The 26,792-nt window shown below is 47.7% G+C and overlaps 1 protein-coding gene across 6 annotated transcripts in view; it reads left to right on the top strand.

Annotated features, from left to right (window-relative positions):
* TTC23 (tetratricopeptide repeat domain 23) overlaps positions 1 to 26,792 on the top strand; it is a 101,722-nt gene that overhangs the window by 64,203 nt on the left and 10,727 nt on the right. For all 6 annotated transcript variants that reach the window (XR_004285612.1, XM_032342173.1, XM_032342172.1 and 3 more), the window contains exons 7-9: positions 2,342 to 2,447; positions 15,021 to 15,148; positions 19,893 to 20,042. Coding sequence is in view for 5 of the 6 variants with exons in the window: in XM_032342173.1 (XP_032198064.1) it covers positions 2,342 to 2,447; positions 15,021 to 15,148; positions 19,893 to 20,042 (384 nt within the window). In the remaining variant the exon portion in view is untranslated. The remainder of the gene's footprint in view (positions 1 to 2,341; positions 2,448 to 15,020; positions 15,149 to 19,892; positions 20,043 to 26,792) is intronic.

The raw sequence follows: 26,792 nt of genomic DNA, 5'->3' as shown, positions 1-26,792 counted from the left end.
GCATTTTTGCCCTTGGAAGATTTTGCTTTCTGTCTCCAGAAGCAAAAGGCGACCTACAGAGCTCTCAGAACGTGTGATTATTAAATTGAAAATAATTTTGATGGACATCTTTTACATTGCCTTGAATTATAATAGTGAGTGGAAACTAGATATGAAATCTTTTTTTATTTTGAATTTGGGTTTTCATCAATCTAAAGTATTGTGTGTATTAAAAGTCTTTGTAACAATATGAGTTAAATCTTTTCTTGCATCACCAGGTGGTCTGTCTCCCCAGTGGTGGACTGTGGACACAGTTAGCCAGGGGAAGATCCCAAGTAAACAGGATTCAGTTTGCCTTTGGGGTGGGGCAAGCTTTTGTTTCTCTCTGTTTCCCTCTCTGCAAACCCTGACCATGTGATGGTTTGACTCTATCCCCTCCCCGTGGCTCCGATTGTCTTTACTTTTTGGAGTGTGCATTATTTGGAAAGCATTTCAGGTCAGAGCTCCAGGCCAAATTGAGGATAATGACTAATCGGTAGGTTGTGGGAATTACTTGATTCAATTTAGATACTTATTTATATTCTATAATAAGAAAAGTATTTTTAAAACATTGGATATTGTTAGTATTTACAAAAATGAAATTCTGGTTGTTCTAACACAACGATTAAAGTTATTATCAGCAATCTTGATTTGGAGTAGCCCTTATCATAAAAAGTCTAGAGCTAGTAACTCAGCTAATTTTCAGTATGACTAATGAGGCAACAGTCTAGTTTCTACTCAGAAATGGGTTCAGCTGATCATCAGAGAACCAAGTCTCTGTGTCTTTGCCATCTCACTGTTTGGTCTGGACTAGAAAGTTCTTTTCTTTTCTTTCTTTCTTTTTTTTTTTTTAAGATTTTATTATTTATTTGAGAGAGAATGAGCCATGGGGAGGGACTGGGAGAGAGAAGAGAGAAGCAGACTCCCTGCTGAGCAGGGAGCCCACTGTGGGGCTCCATCCCAGGACCTGGAGATCGTGACCTAAGCCCAGGGCAGACACTTAACAGACTGAGCCACCCAGGCGCCCCTGGACTAGAAAGTTCTAATAGTATGGTTTTGTCTCCTAAGCCAGCTCCCATGGATTAGTCATTGCTCCTAAGGTCTGTGGGAAGTGTGCTGGCATCAATTAGTGATGTCTGCGACCAGGGTCCAGGGCTTAGGCGGGGGACAGGGAGGGGAGCAAATGTAAGGTCAGAGTATCGAGATCAGAGTCTTATCTCCATCCTTTATTAGCTGTGAGCTATCATGGGCAAGTCACCCATTCCACAACCTCAACTTTCCCAACTACAAAACATGGATAACAACAATTAAGAGAATTAAAATGGATACTACGAATGAGAAAGAAACCTTAGCTGCTGTTATCGTGTCTTGCCTATCCCATTCTGGAATTTCGCCTTTTAAATTTGCCATATTTTAGTATTTCTGTCACCCTCTTGGCAGTTAATTGCGAACTACCTGGGATTTTGCATTAGTGCATTGTATGACATCATGCTCACTTCCCAGGCCTTTCCCTACTGCCCACACTTTCTAGCCGGGGCCCCTCCTGCCACAGGCAGTCAGTAATTATGTGTTTATTGAATGAACATAAACCTGTTACTAATAGCGTTTTTAAAACTTTAAATGTTAACAGTCAGATGAATCTAGCTTTCTTTTTCATTTTTTAAAATTTTCTTTTGATTTGGAGAGATGTATTTTGCATTTTATTTGAGAGGATTTTTTTTATTTTATGTTCAAGGGGTCATAGGCTTTATTTTTTTCTCTTAAAAAATTTTAAATTGGGCTTTATTTTTAAAGAACTGAGCTGTTTTCTGTGCTCTGGCAGCCCCATGGGCCAGTGTGAAGAGGATACAGGCCCTTAGGCTTGGTGGGTCAGGCACTGGGGAGGCTGCGACTTGCGACCGCCTTCGGGGTCCCCCTTTCTGTGCTGAGCGCGGGCAGGGGCCTGGGCTCCCCCACTTCCTCTGCACATCACAGGCACTCTGTAACCCATCTCCTTCCTTCTGGAAACTTTCCTCCTCACCTCCCCATACCCCCTCAGTTGACACCACACTACCACACAACTAGGAGCCAAGACTTAAATGATTTACTTAGCGATGCGCCCTGGTCACAGCTTCAAGCCGTCTGGACCCAGCCTCTCCATCTCCACTTCCGCATGACTTTAAGATCCAGGTCTCCTAAGAATCGACTGTGCTTCACCATAAGTCATATTGTCTACCTGGCTTGAAAGTTCCTTGGCTTTCTGCTGATCACTCACTGCAAGACCAGTTCCCTATGGCTGCTACAAGCAAGTAGATAAACGTGTTTCTTCTTTCCCTGGTAACAGGCGCATCTCATTGTGCTGAGCAAAAACCCCTCTCAAGAGGAGGCAGCGGTCTCTGCGCATTTCGTCGCCCACGCTGCTGTAGCTTCTGGGAGTACCCAGCACCAAGGTGAGCGCAAACCTTCTGTGGGCGGGGCTTGCTGCCCGCTCTACGCCCCACCCCCCAACCACCCCGGTGCCTGCGCATGCGCTGCTGGGTCTGTAACCCGCTGAATTTAGGATGGGCCCACAGGTGGGCAGGGTCTGTGACATAGGACCCTTGGAGATCTTTGGCAGCTTTATGTGGCCCTGCATAGCTGTGCCACTCCCTCAGCTGCAGCAGTGTTATTTGGTTTCTGTCCTATTCGGCCTTTTTCTAATCTTTTACTTTCAAATCCAGTGAATTCTCCTCCAACCAGAGCTATTAAGAGCCCCAGAGAATCCATGCTGGGCTTACAGGGAAATATGCTCTGCTTTCAAAGGTGATCTATTTTTAAAGATTGTTGTGGAGCTACTGTGGCAACAGATCTGGCTTGTCGGAACCCCAGCCCACAGACTTTCACAGGACTGGGCTTTCCATCAGGATGAACTTACATGGTTTCAGGAGTCCAAGAGGAAGTTGCTATTTATGACTCACATGGTTTTTCTTAGCCCCATGTAAAAGGTAGAGCAGCGAGCTTGGGGAGTTCTTTAATCCACAGTTCTGGACTCTGAACATACAGTATGCCTCTGTTGCTGGAGAACATATATTCCAGTGACTTTTGGTGGGGGGGAGGCAGTCAGAATATTTAGAAATAAATAAAGAAGACTTATATGGGTATATTGCAAAATATCAGATAAAAATAGTCATGCACTATAGTAAAATAAGATCCAGTGGGCCAGCAAGCCTAAAATTGAGATCCAGGGGTACAGGGTACAGGAGTTGGGCTAGGATGTCGAGACTGGTGGGTAGGTGAAGACGAAGGGGACACCCCTATGAGCAACTTGGTCTGCACAGACCCCTGGGTGAGGCAGGGGTTCCAGTCCAGGGAGGAGCTGGTGAAGGGGATTTCAGAGTTTTTCCATCCATCCATCCAACATTAAGACTCTTCGTTCTGGTCTCCTTTTTGGATGGAGCAGCCTATCTAGGGATAGAGAGAGAAGGCTGGAAAACTTTCAGATCCTCTGTCCCCGGAACACTCCATATATAACAATCCACTACAAAACCTTCAAAGAGCCAGCAGTTTTTTAACCAGCTCATTGGTGCTTAAAATTCTGTTAGTAGGGGAAAAGACCCTTCCACTCCCAACTAGTAAGACAGTTAAGATGCCAGTGTATGTTGGAGGGAAATCCCTAGACTAGCAGGAGTCACAAATCTAAGTGTCTATAGGAATCAAGTAAGCCATATGAGTGACGCAGAGAGTCACAACAATACAGTAGCAGCAGCAAGCGTAATTGTAAATGGCAGCTTCTGGTGATTGTAACGTGCGAGAGACCATGCAGAGGGCTGAGGACGGTAGCAACTGGAGAAGCCATACCCTACCGAAAGTGAGCAGCAGCCTCTTTAGCCTCTTTAGCCCATTACCACCAAGGGGAAGGCAGGCTTCTATGGCAGATCTCCCTTTTCAAGAGAAGGCAGAAATCTAGGTTTTTACGTGTAATTGATGCTAACTCAAGTAAGTTTCAGACTCTGCACGGGGCAAAACAAGTGTGAGGACCAGACCTGTAACTTCTGCCCCGGAGATCAGGTGTGTAATGAGTGCTTGTCAGACCCTTCCTGGTTTCCTCAAGGCCTCATGGGTTTCAGACAACTGGGTGGTTCTGGGGATGGAGGAGTCTTGGGAATGCCCAAGAGAAGGCCAAAGAGCTAGGGGTACCTGGGTGGCTCAGTCCATTAAGTGTCTGCTTTTGGCTCTGGTCATGATCCTGGGGTCCTAGGATTGAGCCCCGTATCATCACATCATCAGGCTTCCTGCTCAGAGGGGAGTTCTCTCAATCTCTCTCTCTTTAAAAAAAAAAAAAAAGAGAGAGAGAGAGACAGAGACAGGGAGACTACCAAACAGCGAGGAAACCAAGGCCCAAAGACCCTCTTTGCCTAGAGGGATTCCTGTTTGCCAGCATCTCAGCTGATTGAAAAATGTATGGATTGGGTGAGGACTGACAGAACTTGTGTCTTGAAATGTTTTTCCTCTAGCTGCAAAGTTAGGCCATTCTGCTTCTCATGACTCACCGAATCAGACAATGCAAGTGTATATATTTGTGTGTGTGTGTATACACACCTATATTTTTATGTATTTATTTGTTTTATTTTTACATACATTTTTTAGTCTAAATATAAGTGTGGGTATTGTAAATTGAGAATGACAGTGATACCATAAAACGATCTGTGAGAATTTAATGACCTCGCGCTGTAATAATAGTAGTAAGAGCTAATGCTTATCATGGTGCATACAGGCATGGTTCTAACCAGTGACATTTATTAACCCAGTTAAACCTCACAACACTTCAGTGAGGTTGGTATAATACCTTCCGGTTTCTGGTGGAGAAACTGAGGCACAGAGATATTAGGCAATTTCCCCAAGGGTGCATAGCCAGGGAGCAGCAGATCTGAACCCAGGCTCTTGACCTCCTTGTTACATTAAAAGGGCGGCACATGACCCCTTTCCTTCCTTGCTCTGCCCCCCGCCTTAGGCCTTTGGAGGAGTCTGTGGCATTTGGGACAGAGAGAGGACTAGAAGAGCAGAAGCAGCCCAGAGAGGTGGGTTGGGAGGGCCAGGGGGCATGTGCTAGTCCAGGAGCACACACAGGCTCTGGGCTCCCCCCCTGTCTTTGGCGTCCTGAACCCTGCAAGCTGACTTGCCAGGCAGCATTTGAACTATAGGAGGAGAATAAAGATGTTTCGAAAACTTCCCCTAGGGGGGCAGGGTGCTGCGCCTGGCTTTACGGAGTAGGGAATGGGGTCCCTTCGGCTTGAGGCTTAGTGGGTTGGTTGCTAGAAACATAGCAGGACTCATGGTGAGAATAAGGTCACTATTCAAGCTGGCCTTGTCTCTGAAGTTGCTGGAACTCATACACGTGCTCACTTAATCCTTTTCACAAGCCCCACTTTTACAAGTGAGTGAACGCGGCCAGCTCCCCATCCCTGCCCATTCCCTCCGTCTGTATTCTGTCTACTCATCGCTCTACCCAAAAAGGACACAGTCCGTCTCCGTCTGTAGGGTGCTTCCTGATGACCCCTTCACTGGAAGTGGCTGGCACCAGGATGCCGTGAGGAGAAACATTTGCTGGAGCCTTAAAGGCGATTCAGCGCTGAGGTCAGGCAGTGAACCCCGGGGATCAGAGCAGCTGCTTGTCAGGCAGCAACATGAATCCTGGGAACAGGTGTGGAGAGGAGCACCAGCCCCCATCCCTAAGGCGTCAGGCCATCTAAATGGGCACATCAGAAGTAAACACAAGGGGCGCCTGGGTGGCTCAGTGGGTTAAAGCCTCTGCCTTCAGCTCAGGTCATGATCCCAGGGTTCTGGGATCGAGCCCCGCATCGGGCTCTCTGCTCAGCAGGGAGCCTGCTTCCTCCTCTCTCTCTGCCTGCCTCTCTGCCTACTTGTGATCTCTGTCAAATAAATAAATGAAATCTTTAAAAAAAAAAAAAAAAAGAAGAAGAAGAAGAATAGTGAACACAAGCGAGGAGAAACCCCAGGCCCTGCCTACTGTGTCCACTAGTTTGAAAACTGCATCGGTCTCAATCCTCGTTCCCTCTGTGGTGAACGTGGAGAAGGCTGTGGCAAGTTGACTGACCTTGTGCAAGTCACCCAGTGCTGTGGGATCCGGAGTTTGATCCGGCTCTTACCCACAATGCCTAAGTGTGGTGCAGGCCGAGGGGACCCGTGTCACAGGCGTGGAGTCAGCGTGCTTTTGGAAGCAGGGATGGGCTGGGCCCTGGCCAGCCAGGAGCTGCCATGGGAGTGGGCAGGTGCATTCCCACCGCCTTTCAGGAAGCCCGGGTTTTCTAGTCGTCTCTCTCTTCATTCTTGCTCAATGCCCCCTAGCAAGAATGAAGGAAACAGACCCAGGCCTCTGCTGCCTCCAGCATGGGGAAAGGAAAGGGAGAAATTTGGAACTTATCTTTGTCTGAAAACAAAGGGGAGTTAAGGGGAGACCAGCCCCACCCCACCCCTGAGCGCGTGCGTGTGTACACACACACACTCTCTCTCTCTCTCTTTCTGCTTGTCTTTTACCCAGGACGGCAGGACTGTGATGGACTTTAGTCCCTTTGCGTCTAGAAATCCCAGCCAGATCCCCTGGGAACAAATCTGCATGTTCTGCCCAATGCCATGGAAATCCACAGGCACAAGGACCTCAGCCCTGCTTCCCTGTGCTTAAACCTATCTGTGCAGAATACATATTTTTTATTAAAAAGCATCATTAATGAGAAAAAAATTCTCATTTGGGGATCCTCTGTAACCTGCTCGCTAAATGCCCATTGAAGGCTTTGCCCTTGGACAGCCAGAACGCTCCTGGCCCAGAAGGCAGCGTGTTTCAGCCTCCACGCTCAAGCGAATCCCTTTGCCCTGTGCCTTTCCTGCATTCCTTATGCAGACAAAACTGCCCTAGAAGTCACGAAGGATTGGGATTGCATAAGGACTTCCAATTCAGGCTCCTGGAATGTCACTGACCTGAGCCTGGCCGGCTTCCCGGAGCAGCCATAGACAAACTTGGTATTAACAGCTTCTCCCAACCCTGCTGAGTGTTCAGGACATTGGCCTTGTGTTTATAACTCTTCTTCTAAAAGATATTAAAATGAAATGGGCGGAAGCCAAGTACATTTCAGTGTAAACCTTTGAGAGGCAGAGCCTGCCCAGCACAGGCGGCCTTGTTTGGAAGTGGCTCCATCTACAGCCTGGGCTCTGTAGGGTCCAGACCCAGTAGGAGGGAAGGGGCCCGGTCAGAGCCTTGGGGGCCGCAGGGGTGGGATCCCTGGCCATGGGGACCAGACTCATGAGCGGGGGGTGCATTCCCAAGATGTAATTCCCAAGATAAATTCCCTGGCCCCCTCTTATCCTCGGCTCTCCCTACATTTTGCGCAGTAGACATGAATTATATGAGTATCGGAAGCTCGGCGTTGCCTCTTGATGGAAGTCTCGTGTTTTATAGACCTCCGTGACCCTGCCTTCTCTCAACTCTCCCTCCTGCGGCCTGCCTTCTCAGCCTGCCGCTCTGCTGGGTCCCACCCCAGGCACGGCCCACTCCCCACCCCGGGGGTTATAGATGCTCCTCTCCATGGCCCTGTGTGTCCCGTGGAGACAGGAAGCCAGACAGGCTCTGGAACACGCATACGCCCAGCTCCAGTGGACTCCTCCGACAGGTCACCTGGCTCCCTGGAACAGTCATAGTCAGGGGGCCTTCACCTGCCCGTGGCCCCCCTCAGCTGCCCCGGCTGGCCCCCTCGTCCCACCTCCAACCTGGGGAGGCCTCCGGGTGGGGTTTGTGGTCCAGCCCTGCTGGTGGAAATGAGTGTGAGCCGCGGCTGGCCACGCCCACCAACCCCTCCCCCTTCGTCTCCCTTCTTCCCCTCCCCATCCTCCTCCCTCCTCAGCCTTCCCAAAGCCCCCTTGAGCCCCACGGGCTCTGAGAGGCCCTTTCTCCGCTCTTAGGCAGGGCCCATTTCTTGCTCCAAAATGCCCAGCCAGCCCGAGCCTGGCCTGCCTCTGAGCTCCTCAAGCAGATGTCGGCATCCATGCCTGTTCTGGGCTTTCAAGGCCAGGTGAGGAAGGAAAAGCTGCAGGGAGCAAGCTGGGTGAGGCCAGAAAAGAACCCTTACCCTCTCTGCCACCATCTTTGTTTCCTCTCAGAAAAGTCTGGAAGGTATCTTACTTCACATTCCATCTAGAGGACGGAGGGCCAGGGCGTGTCCAGAGTCAGTCTGCACGTTAGAAGCAAAGTAAGGCTTAGACAGAGGCCAGGTACTGCCTACTTCACCACGCTCCGGAACTGGAGATGAGTGACACTGTCCCCGGAGGGCCAAGGAGCCCAGAGGACAGACAGTGGGGGCTGCAGAGTCAACCGCTCTTGGGGGTAGTCCATGAGAGGGGGTTGTCTCCTCCTCTCCCCAAGTCTGTGCTATTGATCTCTCTTCACAAAGGGACAACCTGGGGCAAACCGAAACCCGTCAAGCCTTGCTTACAAACTGCCTTTCATCTTTGCTTCTGAGAACAAAGTCTGTGACTTCAGTCCTCTGCTAGGGAAGACGAGGTACGTGCCCTCTGTGATATCCAGCTCTTCACTCTTCTACTGGCTAATAATTTGTCTTCAGAACTTCTCAGAAAAGTCTATGGTATTTATACCCTGACTTGGCTTCCAAAAGGATTTTTTTTTAATTATTTTATTTATTTATTTGAGAGAGAGACAGTGAGAGAGCATGAGCGAGGAAAAGGTCAGAGGAAGAAGCAGACTCCCCTTGGAGCTGGGAGCCCGATGAGGGACTCGATCCTGGGACTGCGAGACCATGACCTGAGCCGAAGGCAGCTGTCCAACCAACTGAGCCACCCAGGCGTCCCTTCCAAAAGGATTTTTAGGGCAGCTTCTGGAAAACATATATACTTCACCAGGTAGCAGGGACTGGAGGCTGCTGGATACCTGACCACCATGGGGTGGCCACTGCTGGGTGAGACTGTGAATGGTGGGGAGGTAGACATGGGGTCCGCTTCCTGGTGGCAAGAATATTGGAGGCAGGCAGATCCTCAAACGGACTGAGCCCCTGACTGGGCCTGTGGGTGGCCTGGCACTATGTGGGCGCTTCAGGAACGCTCTCCCACGCAAGCCTCACCCAACCTGCCGCCATCTGGTCACCTCATGCTACTGAGTCAAACCTGCCCCCCACGGATGACTTTGGACTTCCTGGGATCACATGGCTAGTGAGTGGCAGGTGTGCTGCTCCTAGAAGCCATGTCCGGGGCCTGGGAAAGTGTTCTTCCCAAAGAGGGTCTCCACTGTGGACCACACACCCCCACCAGGGCTGGTAGGTGGTCTCAGGGCAGCTGCCTGGGCAGAGCCCATGGCAGCCCTCAACAGGGTCTAAATGGGTCCCATCTGTTCGTTTGCTAGGTGACGGAGCTCCCCTGGGTTAACGCCAGGCTAGCTTCCCTGCGGTCCTTAAAGCTTTTGCTGGGAGGACGTGGTATAGATTCTTTCCCAAGACTGTTGACAAAAGAGAATTGTCACATCGTACATGCAGTCCTCCCTCTTAATGAAAGCTGCCCTCACTGTTCAGCTCTTGCCTTAGGACAGCCTTAAGAAAATGAGCCCAGAGTCACTGGAATTTGTTTTAATTAAAAGCCTCCTAACCTCCAGTGTGTCAGACTCTAACCACACATTCCTCTTGCTCTTTAAAAGAAAAGTCTGGGAGGGCCTCCAGGAAACATTAAGCCCCTCTGCCCACGGGGCCACACTTTCTCCCTCGCGCTCACTCACAGACGGGCCTAAACATTGTGTTGCAGTGGAAACGGGAGAGGACTCCTGACCTGGGGACACCTGTGCCGCCGGGGCTCAGATTTACAAGCTAAGTCATGCTTCTGTGCTTTAGAAAATGACCTCATCTTCCGCCAAGGCCACCGGCATCAGGTTGCAGATGATTCTAGAAGAGGTTTTCCAAGCTGGGGGTGGTCATTGTGAGCGCACTGAAATGGCCGGCTCTGTGTGCACACACACCTGGCTTCAGGGCACGAGGTCTGGGCTGGGCGCGGCATCTCCCCACCCTGCTTGACCTTCCGTCTCCGTGGAAATCACTTGCCCACCATGGACTGCCAGGCAAATGCCCACTCCCAGAAGAACAGACTGCTCATCGGGGAGTCACTCCTTAGCTGTAGTGACAGGACAACTGTGCTCTCCCCATGAAGACTGATCATGTGGTTCGCAGGTCAGACACCTAATCTGGGAGTTAAACAGGTGAGGGAAACACATGAGAGTCTTGCAGTAAAGGAGTTTTCCTGTATCCTAGGTAAAAATAAAAGTCGTTTCAAATTTAGAGACAGGGAAGGCACCCACCCACAGGGTATGCCCAACACCTTCTTCTGTTCCCAAACTGAAGGCTCTTCTGATCTACAAGGGCCCGGACAGGATGCCTGATGTGTGGCCAACTTATATGGGCCAGCAGCTGTCAGAGAACCCCTCCCCCACCCACACCCCATCTGACCAGTGACCTTGCAGGCAGCACCTTCAGAGGGCAGACTCCAGGGCAAGGCCTGTCTCCGATGTCCCACCACCACCACACCAGGCTTGTGTTCACATCAGTAACCCCGCTGCCTTAATAAATAAATCACTTCTTCTCTCCCCTTCCTTCTCTCCCTCATTCTCACTCCCTCTTCCAGAAGTCCACATGTGCTAACAAGCATACTCAGGCCTGAGTCCAAGGTTGAGCCATTTACGTACTAGTTTGAATTAGGCCAATCAGCTCCCTCTCTCCCAGCATCTCTGTGAGATCAGCTACACTAAGGGAAAGGAGCAGGTGGCACTCAGGTCTAGGGGACCAGCTTAAATGGGGTACCCTCTAGAGGGGCAGCTGGTCAGCATGTGACTCCTGGGGGAAGGGATAAGAGGTAGCAGGACTTGGGGCTAGAAAGGTAACAAGCTCAATTGCGTCCTCCTGTGTCTGAGAGACCAGCTCCTTACTCAGAAAGAGGAGGGAACTATTTCCATCCCTTTTGCCTCCTCCTCTGATTAGGACACCACTTCTGCCAAAGCCCAAGGTCTGAAACTCAGTCCCTGCTTGCCCAGCCCCAACCGCTTCCTATATGCTTGACATCTGCCAGTCTTTACGGTAAGGACTCATCTCAGGGGAACAAGGCTGAGACTCAGAAAGATCTTTGGTCTTCAAGAAGGGCTCAGTTGCATTCTTTGGTTAATTCCCAATTAGACAGACTATTAAAAGAGCAAAAGCACTCCACTCCTAAATATCCCTGTTAATTTTTAGACCTGGAATGTTCACCTCTGTAATGCTTTTAAAATCAACAAAATAAATGTGACATCATCCCCACATTTGCTGTCATGAGATTATCAGAGTAGCCAAAATTAATACTTAGCTTGCACATTAAATCCGTAATGCTTTCTCCCATGAGTGCACTACAAGTGAAGAGATTTTCTACTTGGTAGAATTGTCTGCTACCAAGAGAAAATTCTGAGTAAATACCCAAGATGTCCAGCTGCTGGTCTAGTAGGGGACAGACCCTCCCTCCCCCCCATTGAGAGAAAGGAACAGGGGACTCCAGTTCAATCAACTTCTATCTCGCTACAAACTCTGGGGGCCGGCTGGCATGGACACCTCTCCAGAAAACTCCACCTCCCAACAGAATTCCTGCTTCTGTCTGGCAACTACCTAGGTGCCAACCGAAGTAAGTCTTGCAGAGAACTGAAACTTAACTTGTTCTCAGACCTAACTTTTCTCTTGGTTGACTAGATTCGGTAGACGCATTACACAGGTGTCTCCTTTCTAAAAGAGATCACATGGCTAGTACTTGAGTCATTTCTTGAGACCAGTATGCTCAGTGTGAATTTCAGATGTTTTCAAAACTCTCGAGGTAGGCACGAGGTGCTGATGAGCCCAGGCTTCTGTGCCTTTTGACCACTCTTCCTTTTCATAGTGCTCCTGTTCTGTTAATGTCTCAATGTCCACCTCTGCTTCTGGTGTCCCTGCTGGTCAACCTTGTGAGGGCAACAGAGGTCGTCCATAACCACGATCCTCCAAGCTGTCCCTGAATTCAAATGATGACCATTTACAAAGCACGGACTAGGGGTTAGACATGTCCTCAGTTGTTGATATGCATGAACCCACTTACTTCTGACAACCCTATAAAGAAGATGCTAGTGTTATATCCCCCTTTCCAGATGGGGCATTGAGGTCAGTGACTTGTATAAAATGGCAATAATCATCTTGGATGACTAGACGACATCAGAGCCAGGACCTGAACCCAAGCCTCCTCCGAGTACAACCTCAGGAACAGCCACCTTCTTTGGACAGGCTGGTCCAATTCCTGTTCCTCCATGACTTCTGGAATGCTGTATTCATGCGGGCCTCTTTGGAAGCATCTGGCACTCATGTCACAGTAGGAGCAAAATGAATTCAAGGGGGGGATCCTTTGGAAAAGTTATTAAAATAGAGAAGACACTAGCTGGTCTAATCAAGAAAATAGCAAGGACACGCAAATGCAAAATTGGAGGTGATAAGGGGGAAATAAGCTGATGCAGAGGAAATGCAAAGAAGCAGAAGATTGTGTTTTATCTTTTTGCTCGTATGTATTTGCACTAAACGATACACATGAGATTTCCGAGAGGCGATGTCCAGTCGGCCACTGTACATGTGGGTCATCGTCTTCTCCGGCAAATGTTGCATGTTTGTCATGTGTCGCCATGAGGTCGTCTCCAGCAGGGGCTTCCGCGGGAGTCCCATGTTCCCGGGAGAGGAAGATACTGCCTTTTCCTCTGCCAGAGCGGGTGTTGGTGGTCCTGCTTGCTACTTGTATTAGTTAATAAAATTCTCCCGGCACACAGTCACGTCCATTCATTTACGTGTTACCATTCGTTTATGGAAGCTTTGGTGCCTCGACAGCAGAGGTGAATAGCTGAGACAGAGCCCATGTGCCCCCCAAAGCCTAAAATATTTACCATCTGGTCCTTCACAGAAGACGTTGGCTGATGCCTGTGCTGGAGCCCTATGATTTCTCCAGTTTCAGACTCATTCCCAGTTAATTTCTCGGCTCAGAATTTCCAAACCAAGTAGTTGATATTGATTCAGAACTCACTCATGGGGGTGCTTGGGTGGCACAGTGGGTTAAAGCCTCTGCCTTTGGCTCAGGTCATGATCCCAGAGTCCTGGGATGGAGCCCTGCAGGCTCTGCTCAGCAGGGAGCCTGCTTCCCTTCCTCTCTCTCTGCCTGCCTCTCTGCCTGCCTGTGATCTCTGTCTGTCAAATAAATAAATAATACCTAAAAAAAAAAAGAACTCACTCATGTACCTGCCCCATATATGCTATCCCCATTTCAGATGCTCTGTTTCTAGCCACCGATGGCCTCTGGTGGGTGGGACAACTGTGAGGCCTCACCTCGGACCATACAATTGCTTTTATCTTATTGTAGGGATTCCTGACTGTGTTAGCTTTCTTCTGCTGCATAACCAATGACAATTGCTTAAACCCATTGGAACCCAAGGAACTAAGAAACTCAGTTCCTTATGTCAGAAGTCTTAAAGCCCCATTTTCTTGCTGGTTATTGGCCAGGGACCTCCCTCGGCACCTACAGGCCACTCTTGGGTCCTCATACCATGGTTCCTTCCATCTCACCAACGGAGAACCTTGTTGTCCAATTCCTCTTATGCTTTGAATCTCTCTGGCTGCCTTTTCTGCTACCAGCTGGAGAAAACTGGGCTTTGAAAGGGATCAGGTGAGTCGATAAAGCCCAAGAGATAATCTCACTTCCTTAAAGTCAACCATGTCATTTCATATAACCTCATCACAGGAGTAATAGCTCATCCCATCGGGCAAGTCCCACCCACCATCACAGGCGAGGGATTCGACGAAGGCGAGGGGCATACGGCGCCATCCTAGAATTCTGCCCAGCACACTGGCTTTTTGTCGGGAGCTCTATTCTGTCTTCTTCTTCTTCTTTTTTTTTTTTTTTTTTAAGATTTTTATTTATTTATTTGACAGACGGAGATCACAAGTAAGCAGAGAGGCAGGCAGAGAGAGAGGAGGAAGCAGGCTCCCTGCTGAGCAGAGAGCCCGATGTGGGGCTCTATCCCAGGACCCTGAGATCATGACCCAAGCTGAAGGCAGCGGCTTAACCCACTGAGCCACCCAGGTGCCCCTTTATTCCATCTTCTTACCACACTGAGTCCTCAGGCTTCATCTCTAGTCCTCATCCTCGTAGAATAGACCCTCATGAACCATTCAGGTTCAACCCCCACTCACTGCTCCGGCTTCTAGTTCCTTCTTCATTTTCTTTCTTTCTTTTTTTTTTTTTTTTTTAAAGATTTTTATTTATTTATTTGACAGACAGAGATCACAAGTAGGCAGAGAGGCAGGCAGAGAGAGGAGGAAGCAGGCTTCCCGCTGAGCAGAGAGCCCGATGCGGGGCTCGATCCCAGGACTCTGGGATCATGACCTGAGCTGAAGGCAGAGACTGTCACCCACTGAGCCACCCAGGTGCCCCCCTTCTTCATTTTCTATACCTGAGGTTTTCCTTTTCTTGCTTTCAAGGTTGGCATACGTTTAAAAACATGTTCATCATATTATGACCGGTATGTTTATGTGTTTGGAATGGTTGGGTGTCTTCCTTCAGTGGCGTGTCAGCCATATTTTCCCAAATTTTAATGTTGTACAACTATTAGTTCTAAGATAACAAGTCCATGGAAGCCCTACCCTCTGTGAGCAACAACCAGAGTTACAGGAAGAATTAATGGTTAATCAGCCTGAAAATGATACCAGAGTGTCCAGGTCTGGGGAATGTTTTCTCCGTTGGCATTAGCTTTGCTCACCATGTTGCTGGGAGAGCTAAAATGTATGAAAGCCAAGGAACCTCAATTGCCGTATCCTTCTGAGACCTCAATCTTTCCTGAAAAAATGGGCAGATTAGCTCCGTCCTCTTGTCAGATCATTCAGCACCACTAAAAGCATGTTTATCCTGCCCCCATTTCAACTCCGCAAACAATCTTCAAATGTCATTATGATGCTTTTCTTCAGATATGGCCGAGCAGTATTTTCAGGAGAGCATGGCAAACCTTAAGGATGCTGAAGGGACGGGAAAGGCCAAATTTCTTTCAATTCAAGATGATTATTGCCATTTTCTACAGGCCACTGGACAAAAAGAGGTAAGTGAGTTTGGCCCACAGTCGACTACTCTGTACTCCATGCACATGAGTTGACATCCAAAAGGCCGCTCCTTCGTGCTGCAAACATCCGTTAAGCCCACTATGTCCAAGGCATGTGCCAGACTCCATGGGGACAGGGGTAGATAATCCCAGGAGGCCTCTCTTGGGCCCCTCCCAGATACTTAGCCTTGGGAAATGAAAACTATTCCTGAGAATGTAGATCCCATGGCCCCCAGCCTCCACAGAGGATCCTAAAAGACTAGAAACCTTGGAAACCCAGTGGGCAGACCCTGCTTCTCATAGCCTGTGGTTCTGGCTGGGATAGAGGGTGACCATTAATGGGGCTGATCCCTGTCTCCTTATTTTGGGTTATGGATGGAATTTACATCCCTAATGAGAGCTACACAGCACAGAAGTTACAGCCCACAGTCCATGGAACCATACAAGCATGCTTTTTTATGGCTTGTAAAAATGGAACAAGACCCAGAGTTTATATTCACTGGTAATTAAACCTTTGGGAACATATTCTATGCAGAGCCAAACAGCTACCAGAAAGCCGCTTGCTGTGGCTTGAGATATATATGTATGTATGTACGTGTGTGTGTGTGTGTGTGTATATATATATATTTTCATATCGATATGTGTGTGTGTGTATATATATATATAAAATTTTTTTTCAAATGAATCTATCAAAGCAAATCCTTGAGATGAAAAGCTTGTATTTCCTCTGCTGGTCTGTAGAGTTAACCCCCTACCCTTCTCTCAATGGGCAGGAGCTTAAGGAACATGGGTTTTTAATCTAGAAGCACCCATGTTCATCAGGCCAAAGTAGGACCACAGTAGCCATAACGAATGGGAGTTTGCATATTTTTCTAGATCACCTTACTGAGTAGAAAGGGACCTTCCAGGGACCTCAGCTTCTAGAATATCTGGAGAAGTTCTATGGAGAGCACGCGGGTCAGGAGTCTAGAGGCGAAGTGGGGGAGTCTGCTCACGTCATGCCTTACCCCTTCCAGCTCATCGGTCATTTTTATCTCCAGAATGTACTGGTTGTCATGTCCACCTCCGCCAGTCATCACCTCCGCCAGTCATCACCTCCTGCCTGGACCGCGTGAACAGACTCTGGTCCCCCAGCTGCCTTTTCCACTCTTGCCTTTTACTCATCCATTCTGAATAAGGAAGCGATGGTGACCTTTTCAAAACACAGATCTGATCAGCGAACCCCCGTTGGCAAAATACTCCAGTGGCTGCTCAGTGCCCTTAAAATAAATCAGAATCCTGTACATTTCACCACACCTTCAATGCAATCTGGATTCCGCTGACATTTCCGGTCTTAGTTCCGCTCCATCCCTTAGTCTGCTCAGTTTCGGGCCACATTGGCCTTTTAATCCTCACTCCCAGGAGCGGCCAGCTCTTGTTTCCAGCTCGTGGAAAGCTCTTCTTCGCTGGTCTGGCGAGTGCGGATCCATTCTGAGCGCTCATCCGCTGGCCTAAGTCCTTTCCCCAGGCTTCATTAGATTCTTCCCATTATTGTTCATCATAGAATCCTTTTGACACAATAACAGGATAAGGGGTGCTTCATTGGCACAGTCCCTTGAACATCCGACCCTTGGTTTCAGGCCAGGTCATGATCTTGGAGTCGTGAGATCGAGCCCCCTGTCGGACTCCGTGCTAATCGCGGAGATTCTCTCTCCCTCTCCCCCTCCCACTCATGCTCTCTCTCTCTCAAAAACAAATGATTATAAAACAATATGAAAGGCATGGTATAGGAATAATATAACAATATAATAAGAATAGTAAGTTATGTGTGGACGTGTACTACCTATCCCCTGACTGGACTGGATTTCTTAAGAGTTGGGACCCTTTTGCTGGTGATGGGGAGCCATGAGCAGCTGGGTGGGTGAAGGCTTGGCTCTGGGTCACCTGACTGCTCTGGCTGCCACAAGGCATCTGCCCTCCCCCTTCCTGCCCCCCGTTCTTGTCTGGCTTCCTGCCCTGGTGTCTGTCACTGACGCCACACTTCACTGCCCTTGCCCTAGTCACCCAGATCAGTGGTATTGAACTAAAGATGTACCTCGCTCCCCTCGGCCTCCTTGGGAGATTTTAGCAAACTGGCTCTTTTGCTCAGTCCCCTGCCAGCCCTTCTGGTGCCCTGGTAGGAATAGAAAAAGCTGCCTCTTCCTCGGGTGGCTGCAGCTCATGCCAGAGCACATTGCTTGGAGAGCACACACAGGCTAGATTTCAACTGTCCTCGCTCTCCTGCCCTTGTGCAGGACACAACCTGCCCTACCAGACATGGCGTCCTTGCACGGTGCTCAATGTGGTCGCAGCCCTCTCCCTGTGAGTACTCACAGGGGGTGGCCAACAATGTTGGGCCCCGAGGACAGTCCCAGGCGTGAGCATGGGACTGTGCTCAGACCACCCAAGGTGTGGACACTGCCCCTACATGGGCTAGAGCCCTGTGCTAGCAGGAAGGTGATCTTTGGGAAGGAAAACGCCTTTAAAGGTAAAATGTAAGTGAAGGTCACTCTGTCGCAGATTAAGACATGTGTGGGCTTATCTTCTAGCTTCATGCTCGATCACCTTCTACTCCTTCCTGCTTTCCTGCTCAAGAACCTTCTCCAGCTTCTTATTCCCCATAGGAAAATCCAGACGCCAAACCCTGGCATGAAGGCCCTCCACCAACCACCAGCCTGGTCCGTGACTCCCCGCCTCGTCTCCCCCCTGCTCTACTCTTCCCCCTGCAGTCAGATGAGCCCGCTGGCAGGCCTTGCCCTTCTCCCACCTCACCCTTGGGCTCCCAGTTTCCCATGTAACCTCTCCTCAGCCCACACAGGTCCTAGTTTTCCTTCATTCCTCTCCATTATGCTGTTCTGCCTCTCACAGAGTGACGCTGTCTCTGTTCCCACCCATGTGACCTCTCTTCCATTGCCATCTCCACCGGCCATTCAAGTTCATGCACATCTATCTCTAGATTCCCCCGTCAGGCTAGAGATGGCATCGAAAACCTCGTTTAGCAAGAAGAGTCTGGCTCTTCTTTCCATCACTGGCTCCTCAAAACCTGATGACCAATTTCCATGGAAAGCTGCCAAGCCCAACACCCGCACCTTGCCAAATCCTCGTTCACAGATGCTGGGGCGGGGGCGGGATGTACAAAGGACATAATGGGCTTCAGCATCAGGCAAGTTCCCCACACACCAAGGTAGGTCACACACTTCACAATTTACAGTTTCTCTCCTCCAAGGGTGATTTCATCTTTCCGTGAAGAAATTGTTTCTGCCTTATCGGTGCCTTGGCCATTTCACACCCCACACCCCACCCCTAGCACTTAACTCGTATTATTGCCTGTAAACTGAGTAAAGCTTTGCCAGCTCTTTCTATCTGTGGAAGGCTTATCAGGATGCCTTCAGGGCTGTATGGGGAAGCTCTTTAACTGGTTCCAGCCTTATTTGGCTCTGAAATTCAGTGTTTGTATCTCGTAGCCATAATCATGCTTTTGTGGACGTACAAGACCATGGAAGAACTTCAGGAGACATGTGGGCAATGGACAGGCAGGGCTCCCTCTGTATGTCTTGGGGTCTGACTGAAGAGATTAATATCAGAAGATCCTGGTTTCTGACCAACGCAGGTGTTTTATTCGATGTTGGCGTAAATAAATCTGATAAAGCACACAATATGTCAAATATATTCAATTTTTTTTTTTTTTGCCATGTTAGAATGTTTGCTTTTGGTTTCCTCAAGTATTTCTTATGAGAAATAGAAACGTCTGGAATATGTTCTGGGTGTTTTTTAAGTACATGAATTGCCAGGAAACTCTAATTTTCACTTACGTAAGAATGTCACTGTGTGCAGAGGAAAAAGAGCCTGCAACTGAAAAGGATTAAAATTATGGGCCAGATTCAGGTCCCAGGTCAAACACTGGGGAGCGGTCTGATCCAGAGCAAGTTTCTCGACTGCTCTGTGCCTTAGTTTCCTTCTCTGTTCAGTGAGGATTAATACTTATCTGAAAGACAGAATTAAATGAGCTCACGCATGTAAACTGCTCAGCGCAGTTACTTGTTAGCTTCTGTTCTTACTACTCAGCTAAAATGAATTCCCGTAATACCTGGGGTGGCTTTGTTCTCCTTGTGTCCATTGTGCGTTCTCTCTCCATGGTTAACATCTCCCTGCCTCATATATGCCATTTCCTGTGTCCTGTTTAGGGAAAGTAGGCTCAGCTCAAGGACACAACCCAAACCCAAATCCCTGAAGAGTGAAAATACACATCAGTTACAACATTTTCTTTTATTTACTCATTTGAGAGGGAGAGCATGGGCAGGGGAGAGGCAGAGGCAGAAGGACTCCCCACTGAGCCAAGAGCCCAGTGTGGGGCTCAGTTCCCAGACCCGGAGATTGTGACAGAAGCTGAAGGCAGCCACCCAACCGACTGAGCCACACAGGCACCCCCATTTTCTTTTTTAAAAATATTTATTTATTTATTTGAGAGAGAGAGAGAGAGAGAGAGAGAGAGAGAGCGAGCCTGTGAGTGGTGGGGGGAAGGGCAGAGGGAGAGAACATCCCAGCAGACTCATGCTGACTGTGGAGCCCAATGCCGGGCTCGATTCCCTGAGCCGAATCCAAGAGTCAGACTCTTAACGGACTGAGCCACCCAGCTGGCCCCAGTTACATCCTTTTCTTAAGGAGCGTTGATCTTTATGAGCCTTTGAACTTTCTAACCAAACTTTAACCTTTGTTCCTGTCACAGAAAGCAACCTCGATCCTGAGAGAGTCCCTGGAAGCCAAAGTGGCAGTGTGTGGCGATCTCAGTCCCGAGGTGGCCGAGACCTACAGGCTGTTGGGTGGGGCCGACCTGGCCCAGGGGAACCACGCTGGGGCCCACAGGAAACTGAAGAAGGTAAAGCTGGACTCAATACTAACCTGGCGAAACCCTCCCCACGGCGAACTTTCTCTCCCTCTACCATTCTGTTTTTAAGTGAAACTTTATCAGGGGCTCATTTAAGTAAGATGACCACTTCTGCAGCCAAGCTAAGCCAACACTTCTTGGATAAACAGTAGAGTCATCCTCTTATACACATATGTTGTTAAATGAATTATCAGTGATTTTTTTATTTTAGCATGCAGTTATTTTCAAATTTTTGCCTCAGGCCATTCATCAGTCTTTTATTTTATTGTACTCTTTTTGTAGAGTCAGTTTATGGAGGAATTCTTGAATTCTTGTGTGTGTTCTTCTGGTTGCTTTTTAAATCGGGGGTTTGTTTGTGTGGAAGGTGTGAGGTAAGGATCTAATACTATCTTTTTTCAAATGGATACCCAGTTGCCCAGCACCCTTTGTCAAAGAACCCACCTGTTCTCCAGTGATTTGAAAGAACACGTTCATCATGTACTACACTTGTGTGTATGCTAGAGTGGATTTCTGGATTTCTGGTCTCTTCCATTTCTGGTCTCTTCCATTTGTCTTTTTGTTTATTCAAATTCCAGTGCCTCATTGTCTTAATTATAGAGATTTCACAGCGTGATTTAATAGCTGGTAGAACACCACTCCCCTCAGGGTTTTTTATCTCCCTAGAGTATCGGGTTTTCTAAACATTTTTGCATATTTATTTTTCCACATGAATTTTAGTATCAACCTGTCTAGCTCCATAAGAAGTTTGGTGGTATTTTTTGGAGGATCATGTTATTTATAAACTTCTGGAAGACTGAGAACAAGGGATGTCTTTATATTTGTTCATGTCTACTTATGGATCATTCAGGCACATTTTAAAGTGTTCCCTGTATAAATTCTGCACATTTCTTATTAGGCTGATTTCTAAACATTTCCTCTTCCTTAATCATAATGCTGTTATAAATGGAGTTCTATCTAGTATTATATGTATGTGTGTGTATATGTGTATGCAAACTGTCGGTTTCTCTCTGTTAATTTTATTTTGCTATCTTGCTTAATTCTTTTCTTGTTTGAGTTAATTTGAGCATCAGTTCTTTCAAGTTTTTCAGGTGTACTATTACATCATCTGCAAATACTTTTACTTTATGTTTTCCAATTCTTTTGCCTCTAATTGATTTCTCTTATCTAATTGCATTGGCTCATACCTCCAGTACAATAAGTAATAGGCATTCTTGTTCTGATCTTAGTGGAAATATTTCTAATGATTCTTCATATAGTAGACGCTGTCTTTGGACTAAGGTTTATATATGTTATCATGATAAGGAAATATCTGTCAATTTCTATTTTCATGAATATTTTTTATTAGAAATAAGTGCTAGATTTTTATCAAAGACTTTTTCAGCATCAATGGAAATAATCATATGATTCTTTTTAGATCACTTAATATGGTATATTTTATTATAATATTGAACCAACCTTGTATTCCTGGAATAAATCCCCATAGTCATATTGAACTATTTTTTCAGTGTAATGTTGATTTGTTAACTAACATTTATTTTAGGATTTTTTGCACCAGTATTGGTAAGTGATATTTGTTTAAGTAACAATGTTATATTTGCTTCATAAAAATAATTTGGAAATTTACCTTTATTTTCTATGCCTGAAGGAATTTATGCACACACTAAAACTATCTGGTCTTTGAAGGTTTGTACCCCTTGTGAAACTTTTTAGGCCTGGTGCTATTTTTGAATGGCAGGGAATTTCTTGATAATCTTCTCTATTTCTGTATAAAAAATTGCTCTGTTGAAGCTTTCTATCTCCGATGAGGTCATTTTAGTGAACTGCATTTATCTATTTCACTATCATTTTCAGAATGATTTGCATGGAGATTTGTAATTTCATGAGTTTTTTAAATCTCTGCTTTTTTCATAGTTCTCTTCTCATTATAATTTCTTCATTTTTTATTTGGATTTCCTCACTTTTTCCATTGACTGAGTTAGTTAGTGGTTTGTCTATTTTGTCAGTTTTTCAAACTCCATAGGTCAATTGCCTTCCTATTCTGTTTCACTAATTTCTGATTTTATCTTTATTTTTTCTTTTCTCATGACTTATTTTGTTTTACTTTGTTGGAGTTTTTCCTTTTTGAATTGGGAATTGAACTCATTTGTTTTCATTTTTACCAAGAAAATGTTTTAGGCTGTGGCTTTTTTTTTCTTATTGCTTTAAATGCGTCTCACAAATTTTGTCATGTTGTGTTTTCATTACATGTATTAGTGTTAAAATGGGGAAATCCTGTTACCTCTAAGTAACATAACTGACCAAACCAAAAGAATTAACTTTAGTTCTGAGTGGGCTGCCCTATGCATTGAGCCTTCTTCTCTTCTCAGGACTTTTCTGAATCTGTGGCAGAAGGCATCAGATTTCGTAACATGCATGGTGCCTAGTTTTTAACAAGATGATACATATATCAATTATCACACAGTCAATGGTAGTTATCAGTCACCATCTGTGCGCCAGTAGTTGTGCTCTGCTGGGGAAGAACAATGATCAAGACAATTATGCTTCTTGTCTCCATGAGATCCAGTCTGAGGAGGAAGATATGTTAAACTAATCATTTCAGATAATCTAAACATTATACATGTGCCAAAGACATTATTGAGGGAAGACGGAGGAGGGAAGCTAAGATGGCGGTTGCCCTGGGCTTCTCCATCTTCCACTTCTGAGCTCATACTTATTGACTGATTGTTATATCCCCTGAACTGTGCTGAAGGATTTACACATATTGACTTATTTAAGCCCTATCGCGAGTTGAAGAGTCGATAACTCTACTTCTATTTTTTACAAAGACTTGAGTGTCTAAGCCTTGACTGCAAGGTCAGGAGTTGGCAGAGTGGGGCTTTGGCACCAAGAGGTACAGGCGGGGTGATCTATTCTGCACTTCTCCTGGTTCACCCCGGGCCTCTCAGCAAGATTTGATTGAACGAGGACTTCCTATCCTTAAAAAAACATCTGGGAACCAGTGACCCGGTGGGGAGAATGTCAAGATCAGAAAAAGGAGTCTTTGGATTACCACTGACAGAAAACAGTCAAACCAGCTCAGATATAAAGGGGTATCTCTTGTCTTATGGTTTCCAGGGAAAGGCCAATAGGCAGATGATTAGCAAAGTAGGATAGCTAAGCCTCAGGAGAATGTTCCAAGGCTATCTCTGTCCCAGACTCCTACCTGTCATGGCCGTCTGCCTTCAAGATGGAGATCATGACTGCCAGCCCTCCAGAGTTTTACTTCCTACCCCTGCACCATTTCCCAGTCATAGCTTGAAAGATCCTAAGGAAAGGGCTATAGACCTGACATGAAGTGCTCACCCTGGATCAATCAGCTGAGGCCAGGGCCTTGGTAGGATGTAAGAACATAGCGCCCTCATGGTGGCTGGCTGGCCCAGGGTGGAGATGGTGCAAGAAACAGTCCCATAGTCAGAAAACCTGAGACAGGGTCCCAGAGAGAGCCCCTCCCTGTTGTTGAAACACATGCAATGGGTCCACTAGGCATCCAGTAGCTTCCTCCCTGAGAATGTTCCAGGCCGATGAGGGAGTTACAGATTGTAAACCCCCAACTGTGGTATCATGTGCTAAGTTCTCCAGGTCCACACCGAGATCTGTGGGAGGAAAGGGGCTTAGGGAAGGTGTCCACAGATAAGTAGTCCTAAAAAAGAGTGTAGCCCAACAGAGACAGGAATTCCCAGGTTGGAAATGGGGTGAAGAAGAAGTTCGGGGGTGAGAGAGTAAAGCCTCTTTAAGAAGCAAAAACTAGTTAGGGCCGACTATCTGGCAAGAAATCATCTTGGGAAGACATGGGGGCAAGTCTCAGCAGCCATGTTTGTAGATTAAGGGACTGAGACGTGATCCTTTAAGCAGGGGTCCCAAACAATGGCCAGTGCTCTGTCTGTGTTTATTTCATTACAGTTAAGGATACAAGCCAAGTTAAAAATGGTGTTTACAGGGGCACCTGGGTGGCTCAGTGAGTTAAAGCCTTTGCCTTCAACTCAGGTCATGATCCCGGGGTCCTGGGATCGAGCCCCGCATCAGGCTCTCTGCTCAGTGGGGAACCTGCTTCTCCCTCTCTCTCTGCCTACATGTGATCTCTGTCTGTCAAATAAATAAATAAAATTTAAAAAAAAATGGTGTTTACAGATAGTCATAAAACCTGTCATCATTTTACAAGTGATCGTAAATCGATTGGGGTATAAGAATAACTTATAACTGAGCCCTCACTAAGGAAGTCTTAACCTGTACCAAGAAAGAAACCTATTCTCCTGAGTAAAACTAGGTTCCAAAAACACCTACGTGTAATTTCACTGATAAAACAAACTCGAGGAAGTTTGCTCTCCCTCTTGTTCTGTACGTGCCTACACAGTAAGCCTCCATTTTTGTCTATGTAGAGACAAAAACCCGCAATATTTACCATGTGGCCCTTTGCAGAAGAAGTTTTCTGAACGTTGCCTTAAGCAGCTAGGAGCCATGAAGGGAGTTGTAAGCAGGCCACCACAGGTCTATATTTGTACTTTGGATTTAAAAAAAAGAGAGAAATTATAATGAGGACCGTGTGGAGAATGGACTGGAATGGGCCAAGAATCAAGGGCAAGAGGCTTGAGGAAGACAAGAAACCTCTGTGAAATGGTAGTAATAGCAACGCCCAGACTTCCTTTCCCCCACATTTTGCCGGGGATGGATGGAAGGGAGGGCAGGGAGGAGGTTGCTTTCAGGAGCAAAGGATCCAGCGGGGCCCAGGGGGCCACAGAGCCCCGGAAGGAGGAGAGGGCAGAGCTCTCCTGGCCGAGGCACTGCCTGCCCTTGGGAGCCTCTGCTGTGATTCCTCTTCCGAGGGTTCAGCCTGGTCACTCAACTCTGGGCCGGGGAGGGACCCCAGCAGTGGGGGGAGCTGGCAAACTTGAGTAGGAGCCACACGAACCTTCATGAGGACCCCGCTGTCCCCCGTGGGGCGGAGCAGGTACCACGACCAACCTCAGACTCAGGGCCAGGCGGCCGCCCAGAGCGGCTTGCACGTCGTCCCTCATCCTCACAGCCCTGTATGTCAGACCTTAGGAGCCCTGTCTTCAAGGGAAGGGGCTGGGCTGCCTGGAAACAAGTGAGTTGTACATGGGCAGCTCATCTTAAGTAAGGTTCACCAAGCATGGGGTCTTAAAGCCCTACATGAGGGTGACTTTCTGCATCTGACTCTGGGGCAGGGGTCCCAGGCCCCAGGGATCTGCATTTTAGCTTCTGGAAGAAGGTTGAGATCACTGCTCTGGGCCCCATGCCCACCCACAGGGCTTAAGATCAGGTCAGCCTCGAGACACTGTCAGGTTTCATCGCTCCCGAAGGCTTCCCTGGACGTCAGTGACATTTTCTCCCTTCAGTCTGGCCTCATTAACCATCAGTCCCGAACACCATGACTTTGACATTTTAAAGCTATCGGGCCATCTGCCAGAACGCGGGAAGAAAGGGTTGAAACTTGTGTCTGTTGGTCACGTGGGCTGTGGTCCACGCAGTCCTCACTGCCCCTCCCCTGCTTATGCCCATCTGAGGACAGGACTGGCCACGCTGTGAACGCTGGGGCATGGACACAAGACATGAAACACGCCCTGCACATCTGCCCGCTGCTGAGCCTGGCTTTCCCAGTTGCCGTACTTGGCACTGGGCTCTGTGGAGCCGGCGACAGGTTTCTAAACCTCCCGGCCGAGAGCTTCTCTCCTTTTTATCACAACAACAGCTGTGTCCCCCACATTGTCAACTCTGGAACAGGAATCCAGTGAACACTGGCTTTTCCAGATGTGCCCTCCTGGGCTGAATGGCCCTGGGCACGGTCCTGTGGGCCTGGACAAAACAGGAAGGCAAGAGAAACAAAGCAGACCGTGGGATTAAATTACCGAGAGGAAAACCATATTATTGATCTGTTTTTCAAAGGCATCTGCCTGCAGGGTGCAAAGGGAGAAATCTGTTGGCTCCAGGTGGAAATTTCCACAGCAAAAGTTCTAAGCGCTTTTGCAACATAGAGCCCTGGTTTGATTCTAGGATGGGTGTCACTGCCATCATTTTCACCCCGGTGAAAAGCTGCAAAAAAAGCATTCCTGGGGCGCCTGGGTGGCTCAGTGGGTTAAAGCCTCTGCCTTCGGCTCGGGTCGTGATCCCAGGGTCCTGGGATCGAGCCCCGCATCCGGCTCTCTGCTCAGCGGGGAGCCTGCTTCCTCCTCTCTCTCTCTCTGCCTGCCTCTCTGCCTACTTGTGATCTCTGTCAAATAAATAAAATCTTTAGGGAAAAAAAAAAAAAGCATTCCTAAAGACTGTCTCCCAGGTCAGTAGTCTCTCAGGACTCACCCTGGACCCAGGGACAGGGTGAAGTTGGGGTAGCCAGTCCCCTAGTGAGTACTGTCCTCATCAGGGGTCAGTCCACTGCCTGACCACCTCACAGCTCCCAACAGTAAACATTTCCATAAAAGAATAACGCGATGTTACGTGACCCCTGTCCCACTATGATGAATCAATTGAAGAAAGGTGGAGGAAAATGGTTTTTACTCGTAGGTTGTAGATGAGAAAGCCATCCCTGGAAGGGTCTTGTGTGGTCATGGATTAAGATCAGCCATTCCTCCAGCCGGCCAAGCACCCAGAACTTTCTGGTTGACAGCTGTCTTTTATACATAATTCACGCACTGTCATTCCGTCCGCAGACCACCGAGTTTTACTTTCCCTTTAGCCTGTGTGGTGTTT

Source organism: Mustela erminea, chromosome 5, assembly GCF_009829155.1.
Source record: "Mustela erminea isolate mMusErm1 chromosome 5, mMusErm1.Pri, whole genome shotgun sequence".
NCBI lineage: Eukaryota > Metazoa > Chordata > Mammalia > Carnivora > Mustelidae > Mustela > Mustela erminea.
The sequence above is the reverse complement of the archived record's forward strand: the minus strand, read 5'-3'. Positions and strand labels throughout refer to the sequence as shown.